At 34.2% G+C, this 17,499-nt stretch overlaps 2 protein-coding genes across 6 annotated transcripts; one reads left to right on the forward strand and one right to left on the reverse strand.

The window, feature by feature from the left end:
• Positions 1 to 483: 483 nt before the first annotated feature.
• LOC123679216 (MFS-type transporter SLC18B1-like) lies at positions 484 to 10,168 on the reverse strand. 5 transcript variants are annotated; one of them, XM_045616664.1, is made up of 13 exons: positions 10,037 to 10,168; positions 4,899 to 5,124; positions 3,294 to 3,525; positions 2,727 to 2,800; positions 2,525 to 2,672; positions 2,136 to 2,204; positions 1,945 to 2,035; positions 1,750 to 1,889; positions 1,490 to 1,683; positions 1,313 to 1,414; positions 1,093 to 1,261; positions 813 to 1,043; positions 484 to 642 (listed from the first exon to the last, which is right to left on the reverse strand). In XM_045616664.1, the coding sequence occupies exons 2-13, from the start codon at positions 5,114 to 5,116 to the stop codon at positions 562 to 564; spliced, it is 1,749 nt and encodes a 582-aa protein (XP_045472620.1). In that variant the 5' UTR covers positions 5,117 to 5,124; positions 10,037 to 10,168; the 3' UTR covers positions 484 to 561. The 5 variants fall into 5 exon arrangements, with proteins under 5 accessions (XP_045472620.1, XP_045472621.1, XP_045472623.1 ...); XM_045616665.1 differs by having other exon boundaries at positions 10,033 to 10,166; XM_045616667.1 differs by lacking the exon at positions 10,037 to 10,168 and adding an exon at positions 9,489 to 9,938.
• Positions 10,169 to 10,213: 45 nt separating this feature from the next.
• LOC123679214 (UDP-glucose:glycoprotein glucosyltransferase) lies at positions 10,214 to 17,276 on the forward strand. The gene is made up of 21 exons (XM_045616661.1): positions 10,214 to 10,504; positions 10,561 to 10,784; positions 10,837 to 11,066; positions 11,120 to 11,311; positions 11,366 to 11,535; positions 11,632 to 11,827; positions 11,909 to 12,343; positions 12,770 to 12,991; positions 13,055 to 13,407; positions 13,495 to 13,747; positions 14,124 to 14,315; positions 14,367 to 14,613; positions 14,671 to 14,956; positions 15,229 to 15,438; positions 15,497 to 15,721; positions 15,781 to 15,948; positions 16,006 to 16,177; positions 16,269 to 16,451; positions 16,507 to 16,899; positions 16,979 to 17,123; positions 17,182 to 17,276. The coding sequence occupies exons 2-21, from the start codon at positions 10,562 to 10,564 to the stop codon at positions 17,217 to 17,219; spliced, it is 4,533 nt and encodes a 1,510-aa protein (XP_045472617.1). The 5' UTR covers positions 10,214 to 10,504; position 10,561; the 3' UTR covers positions 17,220 to 17,276.
• The last annotated feature ends 223 nt before the right edge of the window (positions 17,277 to 17,499 follow it).

Here is a 17,499-nt window from a genome sequence, read left to right on the forward strand (position 1 = left end):
TGAAATGTTCTTCCCCACCCGCCGTATTCTTCAAACATTGCTATCACTTGTTTCGATCAATGGCTGACCAGCACTTCCGGTCTTATGAAAAAGACGGACGAAACTGTGAAAAATGCTGCAATGATGTCAATAAAAAAATAGGTGACACTTACTTCAGCTTTTCATACTCCGAAGAGAAAGTCAATTCATGCCAAGCGAAAATAAAAACTGAATTAATTAATTCAATTAAAAATCCTACAAAAGTATTGGGAAAAATAATTTTCCTTTTCAATTACTAAGGTTTGAATATCTCAATACTCCCTGAAAAGTTCAATTGATTTGTGATAACTGTTCAAAAGTTATGACGGATCGAAACTTTCGGTGAAAACCGAAAATCGCCCTGTATAAAACTCATGAAGAGGAAAATCACTTTTGAATAGTCATTTGATGTTCACGTAATTTTTACACATAAATTAACATGTAAGGAACAAACTAAACTCGGAGTAAGTCTAACAGTTTATTAATACAATAAATAATATTTTTGTAGGTTTATTTCACTTTTTTTCATCTCTAATACATTTTTTATACTTCACAAGCTCCCCTTGCAGTAATGGAAATTGTGCCTCTAATGTCTGTACACTGATTGAAATCTATATCACCCGCCTGAAAAAAAAACAATATCTCAGTAATATATCGAAATAATCTTTTCTGCTTTCATTTTTACCAAAAATCTGAAAAATACACAAATCCAAACAAACATAGAAATATACATATAGGTACTCGATTTTTAGTCTTCTATTCTATTCTATTTTGCCCATTTTTTTCATATTTACCTCCTGATCAATTCTTCTCTTTTCTCCATAATTCTGCACTTTGTCTTCTGTATAGGTCTTATAATCCCTATGATCTGTTCTTGAGTATAATAAGGATGTTGTTTCAGAACAATCTCCTTCACTGTTACTACTAGAACTCTTCCAAGACTCGTTGATACCGCTGTCACATGATGTGTTACCTTCCCCGTTAATATTCCTCTTCGTCGTGTAGTAAAGAAGGGTTACCAACGCCTGAAAATAAATTTTCCTAATTTGTCCAACTCAGATTTTAGAAACTCACAATTGAAAACGTTATAGCTGCCATAACAGTAGACATAAGAGGAAACCCGTAATGTTGTTGCAAAACTCCTCCTAAAAAGGGTCCGATCACTTCACCAAGAGAATAGAGACATGACCAAACTCCTGCCACTACGCTGTAGGTCGCTAAAGATTCTTTGTGACCAGCATCACTAAAAAAATTAGTGTTTAAGAATACGAAGTTGAGTTTTGGTAAAACTTACGTTGCTGAGGTCAGTATACCTCTGAAAGTTGGCAACAATGTAAGAGCTATGGAAACTCCAAGTATGCATAGGGCAACAATTATAAGCCATAAGGAATTTGATCTGCAAGAATATTATTGATTCAATTTATTTGGTATTTCCAAAATTTTGAAAGAAATTATCAAGTTTAGTAGTTACCTCTCGAGCCATGGTATATAAGGGCAAGGTCCCAACAAGAGTAGGCCCACCGTACTCAAAAACAATCCAATAACCATCATGGCCCAATGATTATCAACCTTATCAGCACACCATCCCCAGATAGGACTAGAAATGGCGTATAATGCAGAGAAGAGCAGGAAGATCAATCCAACTTTTCCAGGTGAGAGGTTGAACTGCAATACAAAATATTTTTCCACAATCACACTAACTAAAATCAATTTATTTTTTTATATTCTTACCTGCCTTAAGTGGGGTTCCAGGGTCGGATCTAAAAAGGCCCAAGTACTTGAAGCAAACACCACAACCAAACCAATCACCATTACTTCTTTAATCCTTATCAGTTTGAAGAAAGAAGTAGATTTACTGGACACGTAACATTCTGGTGAAAATCAATTCATAACAAAATCATGTTAGAAAATATTTAAACCACTTACCATCAACACTAGGTAAAAATACCAAGTTTAAAGGAACTGTAATAACCATCGTGATGCCCAAAACTAAAAATGGCAGTGTGAAGCCACCCAGCTACCTAGAAGAAGAACCATTTATTTCGAGATCGAGTGATAATAAATAAATGGCGAGGTTATAGAAGAAAATAATCATTTTAAGAAGAAGAATTACCCACCGAGTAGAGGAATCCCCCTATAGCCGGTCCTGTGCTCATTCCTAACCCTACAAAAGTCTCCAAGATCCCCTGAAATCAAAGTTAGTAAGGATTAATATCATACACTAGAGATCTAGATAGCTGGTAGATCTATACAGTAATATATCAGTTGAACCGATAGATCAATCCTCTGGATTAATATCATACGTCTACATATCTACATCGCTGGTATATCTACACAGTAGTAGATCAGTTGAATCGATAAATTTACTCAGTTGACAGATCTACAGACTCGGTAGACCTATAAATTAAGAGTCCATAGATATCTAAACTAAATAATTCACTCTTACTATGCTTATAATGGAAACATAAATATTCGACGAAAATAATCCTAAAAATTTAAAACTCACCAAAACGCTTCCTATACTTTGTGGAAAGGAATTGACGACATAAACATAGCTGGCTGTTGAGTATGCACAGGCTCCCAATGCCTCAATGCCTCTTATTAAAATACATAAAGAAGTGAAGAGAGTGAAATCTTCAACATGAACTAAAAATCTGAAAAGAAGAGCAATAATTATTTTGGAACGACTTATGGTTCGTTTCAATTACCCAAAGAGAATATTAGTTATGGCTACTACCAATATTCCACCCAGAAATAATATTTTTGTCCCCACCTTTGGTAGCTAAAACATAAATTGATTCACTTTAATATAGTAGTAGTAGTATCTGATGTTATCTACTGAGTATTGTTTTTTCTTGTAATAATATAGCTTCTATGTGTGAATTACTAGCTACCATATGTAATTTATTGATCTTGACTTTATATTCAAGCTACTTGGCTTGATATTCAAGCTACTTCATTTGAGCTTGACATGAAAACAACCCCAGTTAAAGTCAAGTAGTAGTTTTTCAATGTCAAGTATTTATCTATTGCGTACTTGACTTAACATTGAAAAACTACTACTTGACTTGAACTTGAGTTGATCTCAAGTCGAGCTCAAGTAGCTTGAATATCAAGTCAATCCTTGAATCCCTACACCTTTTATAAAGTTTTTTTTCAAACTCGACAGAAGGCAAAAAAGTATAAATAGAACGGAGTCCTTTCAGAAGGAAGAAAAAGAAAAACGTAGAGGAAGGAAAGGGGATTGAAGAAGACTGAAACTGCAATATACTCACAATTTTGCCAAAGATGGGCGACGTCAGGAACATAATTAGTGCGTAAAAACTAAAAATTAAACCAATCACAGTCTCGTTCAGTCCTTTCTGATATGCTTCCTTGGGAAAAAATGGAGCCATTATGGACATAGAGCAGAATCCCATAAAGTCTACTAAAGCTAGCATCAGCAACGTTAGACGTTGAGTACCGGAGAAATTCCTGAGTTGCGATTTTTCTACACGAGAATTCGTCCTGAAAATATAAAGTCAATGTAATTATTTTTATATGCGATTCTACCCAATATACAGGGTGTTTCCTAAACATGCGGCAAAAATTCAGGGGGTTGTTCCTTGGACTATTCTAAGAATATTTTGTCCTTTGATGATTTTTGAAAAACCTATTTGTTTCGAAGATATAGGGGAAACAAAATTTCAGATAATAACATTTTATTATGAAAAATTACATGAAAATTCAACTCAACCTACAAAAACTGTTGAAAATGACCACCTCTAGCCAGCATACAAGCATCCAATCTTCTCCTCATTGACTGCCGAACCCTTTCAAAAACACCAGGATCATTTCTTATTAAGTTACACCCAGCAATGATCCGATTTCGCAAGTCTTCCACATTTTCTACTGGAGTGGTATAAACTAATGATTTTAGATGGCCCCATAGGAAATAATCTAAGGGTTTTTAGTAATTGGAATGTTGTTAAACAAATTTAAAAATAAATTGTACCTACTTAGTAAACACAGTGCGGTACGCATTTTTATTTAAACTATTATTAATTTTAAAAATATGAAAAATGTTGTTCGCCCTGTATCTTCGAAACAAAGAGGTTTTTCAAAAATCATCCAAGGACAAAACATGCTTAAAATAGTCCAAGGAACAACCCCCTGAATTTTTGCCGCATGTTTAGGAAACACCCTGTAGATGACTACACCAATATACTCAATATTATTCTCTTTGATTTTTCGATGAGTTTTCGAATAATTACTCACATTCGTGAACCTTTGACCAAGTGTGAGTAATTCTGTTAAGTCAACGTTAATGAGTCATTCACAAATTTTATATTTCAGCGTAAAATAGATAGATGAAAGTTATAATCTTAATTTTTTTATTGGCGTGTATGTTCTCACAAATAAACTTTTGAGAGAGGAAGAGGAAACAATTTGATATTTAGAAAATCCTTTGGAACTGTTGACCCTATCCGAAATTATCATGGTTCGCCTTTAGGAATGGCTAGATTCTAAATTTCTGGAAATTTTTGGCACAAAAACACGAAATTAAAAACAAGCATTGCGACGATAATACAATATTTTTCAGCAAAGAATACTACCTTCCATCGTTAAATTATATCAATTTATTGTAAATATAGACATTCATTCATTGTGTGTGAACTTTATTTTCACAAAATCAATTTTGACACCGAAAAGCTAATCCTTAGATCTCTGAAGATAATACTTATAAAGTTCGAAAGGTCAGGTAGAGATAAAATAGTTTTTATATCACTATACCTTCAATCTACAAGCACGTCGAGTCTCAATTAATATTTTGTAAAGGATCTTTAAATCTTAACATCTATGGAACCTTTAGCTCATCCACATAACTTTTCGTGACCTACCTCAATAACTTCTCCCTTATCCTGGCAACCTCTCCCGTAGCCATATCAGGATCCAACTGCGACAAGGACTTGCTTCTTTCCCTTCGGCTCATCTGGTCTTCGCTTCCTCCTGAGGTAGTGTAACTGCAGGAGGACTCATTTTCTTCCCTGGATCTCCAGCTGGTCGAAGGGTCGGGCACCACCTCCGGTCTGCCGAAGCATTTTTCGGGGCCGCCCATGCTGTAGACTGAGCAAAGATTCGTGAGATATTTGAGGTCTTTTGTCAATTCGGAATCCATGGTTTGCTAGGATCTGTACTGGAGGTTAGGAATTGAGGTGTTGATTGTTGATAGACACCGAAGAAAGTGTTATCGATACAACATGTGGTCTGTTTTCGCTAGAGTGGACATGTGAAATGCGAATGTGGGATATTGGATGGAATGGTGAGGTCCGTACTGGGAATTTTTGAGTTCGAAAAACATACATCAAAATGGACCAAGGGAAACCTGGTTAATTGATATTTTCTTCAATAAAATGTATCTTAAGATGCTATAGACACATATGTTGGCTTTCTATATTGTTTTTAAGATGTAAAAAACATTTTGTAGAATATCTTTGTCATTTTTTAATTCTTGAGTTGATAACGATAAAAGGTTTGGTAAGTTCAAACGATTTCAAATTTCATTACTTCAACAATAATAATAATGTTTATTTCATAAGTAATCAATATCCAAACCACAATACACACATTCTTTCAATAAAAGAAAACACTGAAAGAAAATATTGACATACGAAACAAACAGTAAACAACTTTTCTCGAAGGTGAGCTCGCGCAGGATCGAACCTTGTGTGAGAATTAAAACAAATCAGTTCAAGTTTATAGGTTTTGACGTCAATTCCACAAATTTTCAACAGACAGAAGATTGAAGGTGCAACACGCATGAACTGACAACTTCAGGATTACTGATTCGGTATGTTATAGGTGTTCTTTATGTCTATTATACTGGCTATGAAGTGTCTCGACTGATTCAGAATCCAACTTTTTATTTTCTTCTTAAATGCAGTCATCATACTAAGCATCTTCAAAACTTGAGCCGCAAGGAACAGGTGTGATCTCTGACCCTTTGTTCCACATGAGGTCGGCAATAATATGAGCTGTCCTCTATTTGGGGTGTCATGGCCATGCTCAATGAAACTTGCAGACATTATGTTAGAGTTATAAGCATAATTTTCTTCGGATTAGCTGATTTTTCACACAGTAGTTATGGGTTTTTTTATTCGAAGATTTATTAAAGCAATCAAAATTTTATATATTTTTTGGGCACGTTCGCTGGTTCAGAACTAGAAGCTCTAAAGCTCTGATGACGCTGTGAAGTCTCTCCAGTGACAAGTACTCAGGAATCTTTCTGCTCCGCTTATCAATTTCGCTTTAGTCTCCTGTTCGTTTGGGATTCATTCAGTGGTTGGATTATGGTGTTTAGAGGGCTTTTCAGTTTTGTGTGATGTCTGACACTCCTGTCTTGGATAACTTCTTCCATATATGTAACTTTTAGGCCTGTATGTAGTGTTTCATTTGTAACATACCAAAGGCATGTTTGGTATCATCCTTAGACTTTTGGATTGGCTTCTCTGTATTATGGAAACGTTGGATTCACTTGAACATCCCCAGAGCTCAATGCCATAAGTCCAGATGGGTTTGTATATAAGAAGCTGGTTTTTAAGTGATAATTTTGACTCTCTACCAATCAGACAATAAAGATCATCAACTTTTAAATCAGTAGTTATGGATAAGCATCATTAAGATCATGACACACAGTTAAGAGCAATTGGTCTCATACAGGGTGGCATGAGTAAGCGAAATATTGCTGAGATGATCAACTCCTCAAAAAGCGAGATAAGTCGTCTGTGGTAAAATTTTCAGAAAACAGGAGATGTCCGAGAAAGACATGCTGGTCCTTCAAGGGCTACCAAGCCGGTTCACGACCGATTTATCATATATAGTTAAAAACAAGAAGAAACCTCATTAATTGAAAAGTAAAGTGTAGAACGTCCATAACATACATTAGAGCGATCAAAAAGTGACAAATCGTATACATGAGGCTAGATGTCCCTGCAGAGTTCCTGTTCTTTCCCATGGGATTTGCACAAGTAGATTAGATTGCGCGCTTTGGAACACTCCAACTGGGGTGAACAAGAATGAGGAAGAGTATTTTTCACAGATGAATCCTGATTTGGTTTGAGATCAAATTTCAAAAGAAGATTATATCGTTTCTGTAGAAGGTTTCATGACATCTTGGCAATAACAAAAAATATTCTATAACCTGTTGTTATGCCATATGTTGCAGATACTTATAATATACGACAATGCTCGTTCTTACGTGAACATATGAAATTGAGGTTTTGGTGTGGCCAGCACAATCTCCCGACCTGAATCCCATTGAACTCGTATAGGATATATTGCAAAAGCGTGTTTTGAATCTTGCGAAGACGATTCAAAAGCGAAATCAGTTGTTAAATTGCTTGAGGGAACAACTACCGAAAATCAGAATGATAACCTGATAAGAAGCATGCCTAGGAGATGTTGGGGTGTCATAAACAATAGCGGTGTTCCAATTCTTTATTGACAAATTTCCTCAGAGCTTGTTCATCTCAACGTCACCAATTAAAATTCTCTACTTTTCGGTTAGTTTCTAGAGTAATTTGATTATACATGTTGGTTTAAAATATTTCATATTTTGAATTAGAATATTTTATTATTTTTCGAAAAGTTTTTTCAATCTTCAAAAGAAGTTTTGTCCTTTCAAATTTGGCGCTGTCCTCTACACCATTTCGATGTGTCTAGTTTACATTTTTGAACCCAAAAAATTTCAGGTCTCTAGGCCTTTTTTTTCAAGAATTATCGTGTTCATGACCAGACGGACGAACGCACCACAGATTATAGTATCGAAATAAAAAGAAGAAGAATTGAGAAAATATATTCAGTTCGTTCCAGGTTGTTTTGATAACGTGGAACTTTATATTTAAATAACCACGTTACATGTGAAATGAGTAATACGTTTAATCATAAACATTTATGTGTTTGACCTTACCCAATTAAGTATGGAATTTAAAGATATTTCGCATTTTATTGGCTATTGGCTTCTCGTAGGTTATCTCTATCTCCTACTCAGCAATTATTACCATATTTTCCGATAAAAATGAAAAACTCATGTGAACGCTAAAATTTCACATGTGTGTATAGAGTAATACAGAATACGTCTCAAGAAAGATATATTTAAATAAGTCAACAAAAAAACGCAACGTGCTACTTTGAAGATCTTTTTTGAATAATATTTTTTCTTTCAAGATAAGGGCCATATTTTAAAGTTAAACCATAGATAAGAAGATCTATTCTAGTACCCTTTTATTCTGTGACCCATAACTGTGTTCCGAAGAAAGTTAATTAAGAACTATACCATATCTACTTATCTATGACTATACCAATAGCTATTAATTTTTGAACAGTGTCAATTTTCATGATAATGAAAACCAGCATTAAATTTTGTTTGTTTTAATATTGCGTGTTAAAATCTATGAGAACTAAATTGATTACCTGCAAGGTTAATATTATCTGAATAGTTCTTGTTCTGCATATTCACAAACACTGACACCAACCTAGAAAACTAATTCGAAACTAAAAGCACGTGTTTTAATCCTTCGTGAACCCTTGTTCAGTTATAATTCAAATCGTTTATTATAAATCCGAATGTTGTTAAAGTCCCAAACTTTGAAAAAATCGTCTGATTCGTCATCGACAAAAAAAAATTCGCTCATCTACGTAGAAAAAATTGTAGATAGTGGTTTTCACACTAGGATTGAAATGGGATAACACATTCGAGACAGCGAAACAATAAGTGTTGAGATAACAGTAATTTAATTATATTCTTGACACAAAATTGATAAAATTAATCTCGTTTCATTAAAACAAATATGCATTGAGAATTATCTCAGGTTCGTCAGAAGTGTAAATAACAATTTTTTTGTCTCTTATTTGAGTTCTCTGTACACTGATGATAGAGCAAAATATTTGTTGATATGTAGATTTTTCTTCGAGCATCATGGAATAATTCTAATCGATCGTGATAAAGTAAATTATATCGATTATAAAGCAGTGGTTTCGAAATTATAAAAAACATTTAAAATTTCTCATTACCCCATATCAGAAAATAGTTCAACTCGTAAGAAAAAAAACTTCAAATTGTTATAGGTATCACATATTGATCTTCGTAGTTTAGAAAAACGATTAATGAATTTTTGATTGAATAACCTCGGGTTCATTTCCCATAATGTGAAAGTTATTATGTAATTTTTTTCAAACGATTTGATAGTTACCTACTTAGAAAAAAAATTGATAGAGAATCAGGCAATAAATACTGAGAAAAATAATACATGTATATATTAACCTACAATATAGAACCAATTCTAACAACTACCTAAACAAACTGACAAATACCTTTAGTATTCATCAGGAATGATTTATACTAAAAGAGAATAGGGTCTTACTACTCCAAGCTAACTTGATTAAATTTTTAATATTCACAAAAATTGTGATAATAAATATCAAGGTTTCACCTTCAAGTGCAGACTAAAACTGCATTTTCATCTTCTAATTTTAGCAGTACAGGGCGGGATGCTTTTAAATATCACACTAGGAACGAGTGAACACATAAAAGAATATTCAATAAATATGAATAATTTTAAATTATTCACTAACAAAATACGTCTTCACGAATTCAGTTCAGTAAGGCGATCTGAATATAATCATTTGCAAGTATAACTTTTGCTTTTCATACAGCTGTTGTAAATCGTAATGATCATTGCAGAAAATTGTTGTAATTAACCTTCATCCTGTACTGTAGTGTAATTTTGTTAGACGAAAAAAGAAGTCATCTCATGTTAACGTTATTATGTGACAATGTGTCTACTTTATACATTTAGGTTATAATTCTTGAAAAACATGAATTAATTTATATTCGAACATTAATCACAGATTTGAAACTTCAAGTACAGTATCATGCATTGTACAGGGAAAAAAAGAAAAAATCAATAAAAGGTATATATATTTCAAAAACTCAAAAATACATGCAACAGACTGTTATATTGGTTGTTTACATACATACGTTATTTATTCACAATGTCAATTATCATTGCTTCCTAACTATTGCCCACAGCAACAATATTTTTTTGTTATTCCACCACAATGTTTGGACTGCGATAATTTCAAAGTTTAATTGTCCGGTGTTTTTCAATAAAAATGTTGGAAAGCCAATTAATCTAGCGCATGCATCTTATCTGCCAAATGCGCACAAAACGGTGGCGTAAGCTCATTGGTTATTTTTTGACAATTTTCCAATTCCAATTAGAATTATTGACATGAGCAGGTAGTCGTTTTCGTGTTTTTAGTTTGTTGTTGTAGTAAGAAGCAATTTTCAGAAAAATGGAATGATTTTTCAGTACCTGTTTGTGATATATTAGATTAGCAATATATGCCTATATATTCTGATGTAAATTGTCTTTCACCGATGTAAATTTCTCTAATTACAGTTTGTACATAATATTCGGCAGTTTCAAACGTAGGTTAATTTAAGGTAACTTGCTTGGATCGAATGTAAAACTACTTATTTCAAGCCGACATTATTTTCAGCATGAAAAACCTAGGGATATATTTATTTTTGAGTGTTCTATTGATTCTTAATATCGAAGCAAAGAATAAAAAATCTAAATCAGTAACTACTTTATTAGAAGCGAAATGGAGTGCTACTCCTTTATTATTGGAAGTTGCAGAATATTTAGCGGACGAAAATGTAGATTTTTATTGGAATTTTATAGACTCTATATGTAGATTGAACCCTCCACTAAACGAAAGAGGTGAGAACTAATGTTACAGCATTAATGCATCACTACATAGGCATTGTTTTAGAAAATGATAAACTGAAATACGATGCTGTGATAGATATAGCAGGCAAAACCATCACACCAGCTGAATTGGAAGTCCTAAAATTGGGTCTCTCCCTTCACATATACTCACCTAAAATACAAATGTTCAACCAAATAGCCTCTGAGAGAAATCTACCAGAATGTCCTACCGTAGTTGATGTCAATGGCCATTTGATATGTTCTTTAGATGAATTGAAGAATTATTTCAAAAAAGTGAGATATTGTAAGGTTTTTTGGGATACATTGATATCCAACCTTTTTTTTAGAGTCCTTTACAAGTTAAAGACAGAGTGGAAATATTCAATGTAGATACACATTTTCCGGGATCTCAAAATAGGAGCAATATAGCAATTTTGTATGGTGCTTTGGGCTCCAGGGAATTCTCACAATTTCACAATTTTTTGTCCAGAAAAGCTGAAGAGGGTGTTATTGATTATATTATAAGGCATTTCGTCAAGGTAAAATTATTTTAGAACATTGGAAAGAACCAAATTTATAAAAATATTCTTCAGATCGAAAATGGCAAGAAACTAAGGCTTTCTGGATATGGTGTCGAGCTTCAAATGAAATCAACTGAATATAAGGCTCAAGATGACGCAGAAATTCATGATAATCAATCAGAAGAATCAAGCCAAGAGGATGAAGAGTCTGAAATTGAAGGCTTTGACTTCTCAAAATTGAAGTTAGTGATTTATTGAATTTTTTTATTTTCTTGATCAAACCTCACTCTTTCAATGTAAATAATGAATGCACCTCTTTACTTTTGTTGTCTTTCAAGGACATTGTTTCCGGACAAACTCAATGAATTGAACAAATTCAAGCAACATTTAGAAGAATCTTCTAATGAAATGGCTCCTTTAAAAGTGTGGCAGTTTCAAGAGCTTAGTCTTCAAGCTGCCGAACGAATAATGAATGCCCCTAAAGAAGAATCGTTGAAAGTTCTTACTTATGTTGCTCAAAATTTTCCCATGCTGGTGAGTTTTATACATACCTATCAAGAAAGTTTTTGAAAGTTTCGGATATAAAAAATAACAAGTTTCATTCTCGAATCTCAGGCAAAAAGCTTGGTCAAAACAACTGTCAAATCAGAACTGAAGAAGGAAGTGAAGAAAAATCAGGAAATTTTTGGTCTGACTCTAAACCTTCAACCTCAAGATACAGCCTTTTTCATTAACGGCATGTTCTTTGATGTAGACATCGTGGATGTTTATGGAATTCTTGATGTTGTAAGACAAGAACTTCGTACAATGGAAGGTTTACATAAGATTGGTGTGGGCAACAAACAGTTAAGTTCTTTGTTGGCGCTGGATTTGACAGAAGCAGGTGGCACACAAGAATTCGCCATAGATATAAGAGACACAGCTATTCTCTGGGTCAATAACATTGAAACTGATTTGAAGTACAACCGATGGTCCTCAAGTTTGATGGATTTGCTCAGACCCACCTTCCCCGGTATGATGAGACAGGTCAAGAAAAACCTCTTTAATTTGGTAAGTTTAATCTTGTTAATTTGATGACACTTATGGAATGGGGAAGTCTTCTCAATTTTGGTTTTACTTCAAATGAAAATTTGAATTTAGTTATTATGGGGGTTATTCATGGTTTTTACAAATTATTTGCAGGAACTATTTAAATTCAGTTTTTCAAAATGGTTATATCACAAAACTCTAAATTGAAATATCTAAGCCAAATTTTAGTTTGATATCTTGTGAATTGCAGATGCACAAGAGAAAAAAAAACTCAAACTTTAACACCTTGTAAATCGAAAAGAAAGCGTTGTGGGCCCATGTTTATGGGACACTTTTTTCTAAAAATTATCTGACGAATCTATCATTTTCGTTTGTACTTCCAATATAGGAACACCCTGTATACATACGTCCATTTCATTTACGACTGTTCATGAGGAATGTTTTCAGGTTTTGGTAATTGATCCAACTGATATCAAAACAAGGCCAATTGTGAAACTCATTGAATCGTTCATTGTACACACTGTACCTCTCAGAGTAGGCTTGGTATTTAAGGTAGATCCATCTAGTAGTCTTACAGGTTTGGATGATGCAGGAGTTGCCATGCAGTGTGCGTTCAATTATGTGTCTCAGGTGAAAACACCTCAAAATGCTGTTTCATTCTTGAAAAACGTGAGTGAATAAAAAATAATTTCATTAAAATATTCGATGTCGTAAAAACCTTGTTTTCAACAGGTCATGGCATCAGCTGGAAATAAAAAAGTAACTGTGGATGATGTAAAGGCTCAATTGAAGAAGGATATAGCGGATATAGAAGAAGTTCTAGGTTCTTATTCTGATTACGATTTTGGCAGACAGTTATCGCACGATTTCATCCAACGTTTGGGTAGAAACAACCTACCTCAGGCACTAATAAACGGTATTCCACTTGCTACAAATCAGATAAACGCAGATGATTTTGAAGAAGCTGTACTTTCCGAAGTTATGACACAGACACAAGCTTTTCAAAGAGCTGTTTATCGGGGCAAGTTAACAGATGTGGACGATGTTGTTGATTACATGATGTCTCAACCTAATGTTATGCCCAGGTAGGATTTTATGTGGAAAAACACATTGATAAAAAAAGAAAATCAGTTGTCGATAGTTCCCTTATAAATTATATATTTTTCATTCAGACTGACCGAACGTGTTTTGAACAAAGAGAAATCCATCAACCTAGACATGTTGGGGGTTCCATCAAGCATTACCGATGTTCAGAATTTAATCAAACTGAGTCCTAGAGACATGACAGCCACTGCCTTAGAAAACGTCAAGTATTTTTCAGTATTCAAAAAAGGAAGAAAATTCCACACTTTCACATACTGGATTGTTGGAGATTTGAGTTGCAATAAATCTAGGGACGTTTTTTTGGCAGCTTTAGAACATGCTGTGAGTACACCTTGCTGCCTTTTTGCGATTTTTTCTGTAATTTTAGGAATTCGCGCCCAGAATGATTGAGTTCCATTCAATGATGAAAAATTCGAGGTTAAAAACAATTCTTTCCAGTCGATGTGTATATGACAATTCTTAAACGGAATGTGCTAGAGACTTAAAATGTTAATGGTTGATTCAGGGTCCAAATACATCAATTAAGTTAGTTAATGGCCAAAATCGTTTTGATGGTTGAGCTGTTATACTTTTCTTTCTTACTATTTGAAAAATCCCAACAGTTTTTTTTGAAATTCAAAGATCAGTTATAAAAAAGCAAAAAAATAATTATTTTTGAAGAATCTTTTATAATATTCATATTTTGTCTCGTTTCCAGAAGTCTGAATCTGATATAAGAGTGACATTTATGCCCAACGTTGAAGGATCCGGTAAAAATTCTTTGAACAAAGTAGTCATAGCAGCATTGGAAACGTTGCCATCAGATAAGTCGCTAGATTTCGTATTGAATCTTCTTAAGAAGAAAGATGAAGTCGAAAGAATCCTGAAAGATGATTTATCCACTATACCTGTGAGTGTTTGAAATTCGTATAGACAGATTATGAAAATATGCACATTTCAGAGCGAGGTGAAATCTAAAGTGGGCAGTCAGGAATTAAATTTGAAAATGTTGAGAGTATATTGCCAAAGAGTTTTAAGGTTAGGTGTGGGGCAAAGAGCGATTGTAGCCAATGGAAGGATGTTAGGTCCCTTAGACGAAGATGAGGTGTTTATTGAAGAAGATTTTGCTCTTTTTGAAAGATACAGTTCAGTTCAATACCTTGATAAAATTGTTGAAGTTTTGTCCAAAGAAACTGATGACGCTGAAGGTACTTTCAATGTTATTTGACTTATCTGATACAGTAATTACTATTTACAATTTACAGATATTTCCAGTAATTCTCTGTTGAAAATTGTGTCGTTATTGGTATCGAAACCCCAATCTAAATCTAGATTTGACGTTAAAGGCGAAACAGAAGAGCATTCTGTTGTTAAAATTCCTGCGAGACATTCAGATGAGGTTGCTTTTGAACTAATAGCTATAGTAGACCCAGTTTCTAGAGGAGCTCAAAAACTAGGACCTATTTTGCAAGTCCTTCATGAGGTTCTTAATTGTAATATCAAGATATTCTTGAATAGTGTTGAAAAAAATAGTGACATGCCTCTAAAGAGGTGAGTTTAGATTTTTGGATCAAGTTACTTGTTTATAATGCTGAAGGCATCCTAGGCCGGTTAGTTAGTTAGAAAACTCCGGGGTTTTCAGAAGTGTTCTAACCGGTTTTTCACCTGACATTTTGTTTATAACTTCGGTAAGCATTACCTGAAGATACTAACTGAAGTTTTAGGCGAAACGTCATGTGAAAAACTGAATAGAACAGGGTTAGAAAGCCCGTAATTTTCTAACTATGTTTTGGTTTGTTATATTACAATTTCATCAATTTTAGCTTCTATCGTTTTGTACTTGAAAAAGAAATTCAGTTTGGGGAAAATGGAAAGCAACTTTCTGGTCCAATTGCCAAATTTGCAAACATGCCAACATCACCGCTACTCACTCAAAACTACCATGTACCTGAAAATTGGCTTGTTGAAGTAGTCAGATCAGTCTACGATTTGGACAATATCAGATTAGAGAATGTCGACACAAATGTGCATAGGTAATATGATGGGCATAAAATTGTCAAAGCACTTTGATGAATATATAATATATTGTAGTGAGTACGAACTCGAGTACTTACTCTTGGAAGGGCATTGCTTTGATGCTACGTCTGGTAGTCCCCCTAGAGGCCTACAAATAACCCTTGGAACTGAAAATGAGCCAGTTATTGTCGATACAATAGTTATGGCAAACCTTGGTTATTTCCAATTGAAGGCTAATCCAGGCGCTTGGCTGTTGAAGCTTAGACAGGGAAGGAGCTCTGAAATTTATGATATCATTAGGTAGGCTTATTCATAAATGAATTTTCCTTCACGTTTTTTGAATCATTTCAATGTTATAGTCACGATGGAACAGATACTCCTGCAAATTCTACCGATATCAAAGTACTTATCAGCTCTTTGCGGTCTCATATCGTCAAATTGAGGGTGCAAAAGAAACCAGACAAATTCAACATGGATTTGTTATCCGAAGATGATCCATCGACTGGTATTTGGAATTCTATTGCAAGGTGATAAAAAAATAGTTTCAATTCGTAGTACTCCTTTCAATGTTAAATTTTTCATAGTTCTTTTGGAGGCAACGAAGATGAACAGGAAGAAAAACTCAACATTTTCTCACTAGCTTCTGGTCATTTGTATGAAAGGTTTTTGAGGATCATGATGTTGTCTGTACTTAAACATACAAAAACTCCTGTGAAATTCTGGTTCTTGAAGAACTACCTTTCTCCTCAAATCAAGGTAAGCAACAACTTCTCCAGATCAATATATTATTGTATCCCCATTTTAACCCGATTCCTCATTTTGTTTCACTTAAAACCTCTTTTGACAGGATTTTTTGCCATATATGGCTAAAGAATATGGATTCGAATATGAATTAGTCCAGTACAAATGGCCCAGATGGCTACACCAGCAAACAGAAAAACAGAGGACAATTTGGGGTTATAAAATACTTTTCCTTGACGTGCTATTCCCCCTAGATGTGAAAAAAATCATATTCGTAGATGCTGATCAGGTATATAATGAGAAACACTGTTCCTATCCTTTATTAATTGAAATTATTCAATCAGGTCGTGAGGGCGGATCTTAGGGAGTTACAACAGTTAGATTTGGGCGGAGCCCCGTACGGCTACACCCCCTTCTGTGATTCGAGGAGGGAAATGGATGGATTTAGATTTTGGAGACAGGGCTACTGGAGGAACCATTTGCAAGGCAGAAAGTACCATATTTCTGCTCTCTACGTTGTGGATCTGAAGAGATTCCGTAGAATAGCTGCAGGTGATAGGCTGAGAGGTCAATACCAGGCTTTGAGTCAAGATCCTAACAGTTTATCCAATTTGGATCAGGATTTACCAAATAATATGATTCATCAGGTTGCTATTAAATCTCTTCCCCAGGAATGGTTGTGGTGTGAAACATGGTGTGATGACAGTTCGAAAAAAACAGCCAAGACTATCGATCTGGTGAGTTTTATTGCAACGAGTTCTTTGAATGATAAGCACAAGTATGGTAGGACCAGAAATTAATTACAATGTATTATAGTGTAACAACCCCTTGACCAAAGAAGCAAAATTATCAGCGGCCGTTAGGATAGTGCCAGAATGGCAAGATTACGATAACGACGTAAGGAAACTTCAAAAGAAAATTGATTCTGGGTTGATGGATGAAGATCCTGCAATAGAAAATGGTGGGTCAAATAAAACACATTCGTTTGAATACCCTTATAACTAATTTTTATTTTACAGATATTCCTGACAGTACTGATATGCATACAGAATTGTAGGATGTTTAAATCAATTTATATACAAATTTTTCCAAGTAAAAAGTCGATATTTACAAAGCTTTGTTTTATTTCAAGGAAGATGCTCCTTTTCATTCTCTTCTGAAAGGTCTAGTTTAGCATATAGAATGTTATTTGATAGATAGCAGATTAGTACTCCGAAAGTACTTGAGTACAAGATCAATGCTTTTATTTTGAAGGAAAAATAATTGAATTTTAAATAGTTTGAAGACTCACATAGGCAAGTTCCGACTTGTGACTTTTTTATTAGCATTTATGAAGG

This window comes from Harmonia axyridis, chromosome 4, assembly GCF_914767665.1.
Source record: "Harmonia axyridis chromosome 4, icHarAxyr1.1, whole genome shotgun sequence".
NCBI classification, from domain to species: Eukaryota; Metazoa; Arthropoda; class Insecta; order Coleoptera; family Coccinellidae; genus Harmonia; species Harmonia axyridis.

Coding starts and splice junctions, on each gene's coding strand:
- LOC123679216 (XM_045616662.1), bottom strand. CDS start 5,176: ATGGATTCCGAATTGACAAAAGACCTCAAATATCTCACGAATCTTTGC. Junction 2,673..2,726: donor ATAACTAATATTCTCTTTGG/GTAATTGAAACG, acceptor TCTTCTTTTCAG/ATTTTTAGTTCATGTTGAAG. Junction 1,262..1,312: donor GGTATACTGACCTCAGCAAC/GTAAGTTTTACC, acceptor TAATTTTTTTAG/TGATGCTGGTCACAAAGAAT.
- LOC123679214 (XM_045616661.1), top strand. CDS start 10,562: ATGAAAAACCTAGGGATATATTTATTTTTGAGTGTTCTATTGATTCTT. Junction 11,536..11,631: donor TTTGACTTCTCAAAATTGAA/GTTAGTGATTTA, acceptor TTGTCTTTCAAG/GACATTGTTTCCGGACAAAC. Junction 15,949..16,005: donor ATTTGGAATTCTATTGCAAG/GTGATAAAAAAA, acceptor AATTTTTCATAG/TTCTTTTGGAGGCAACGAAG.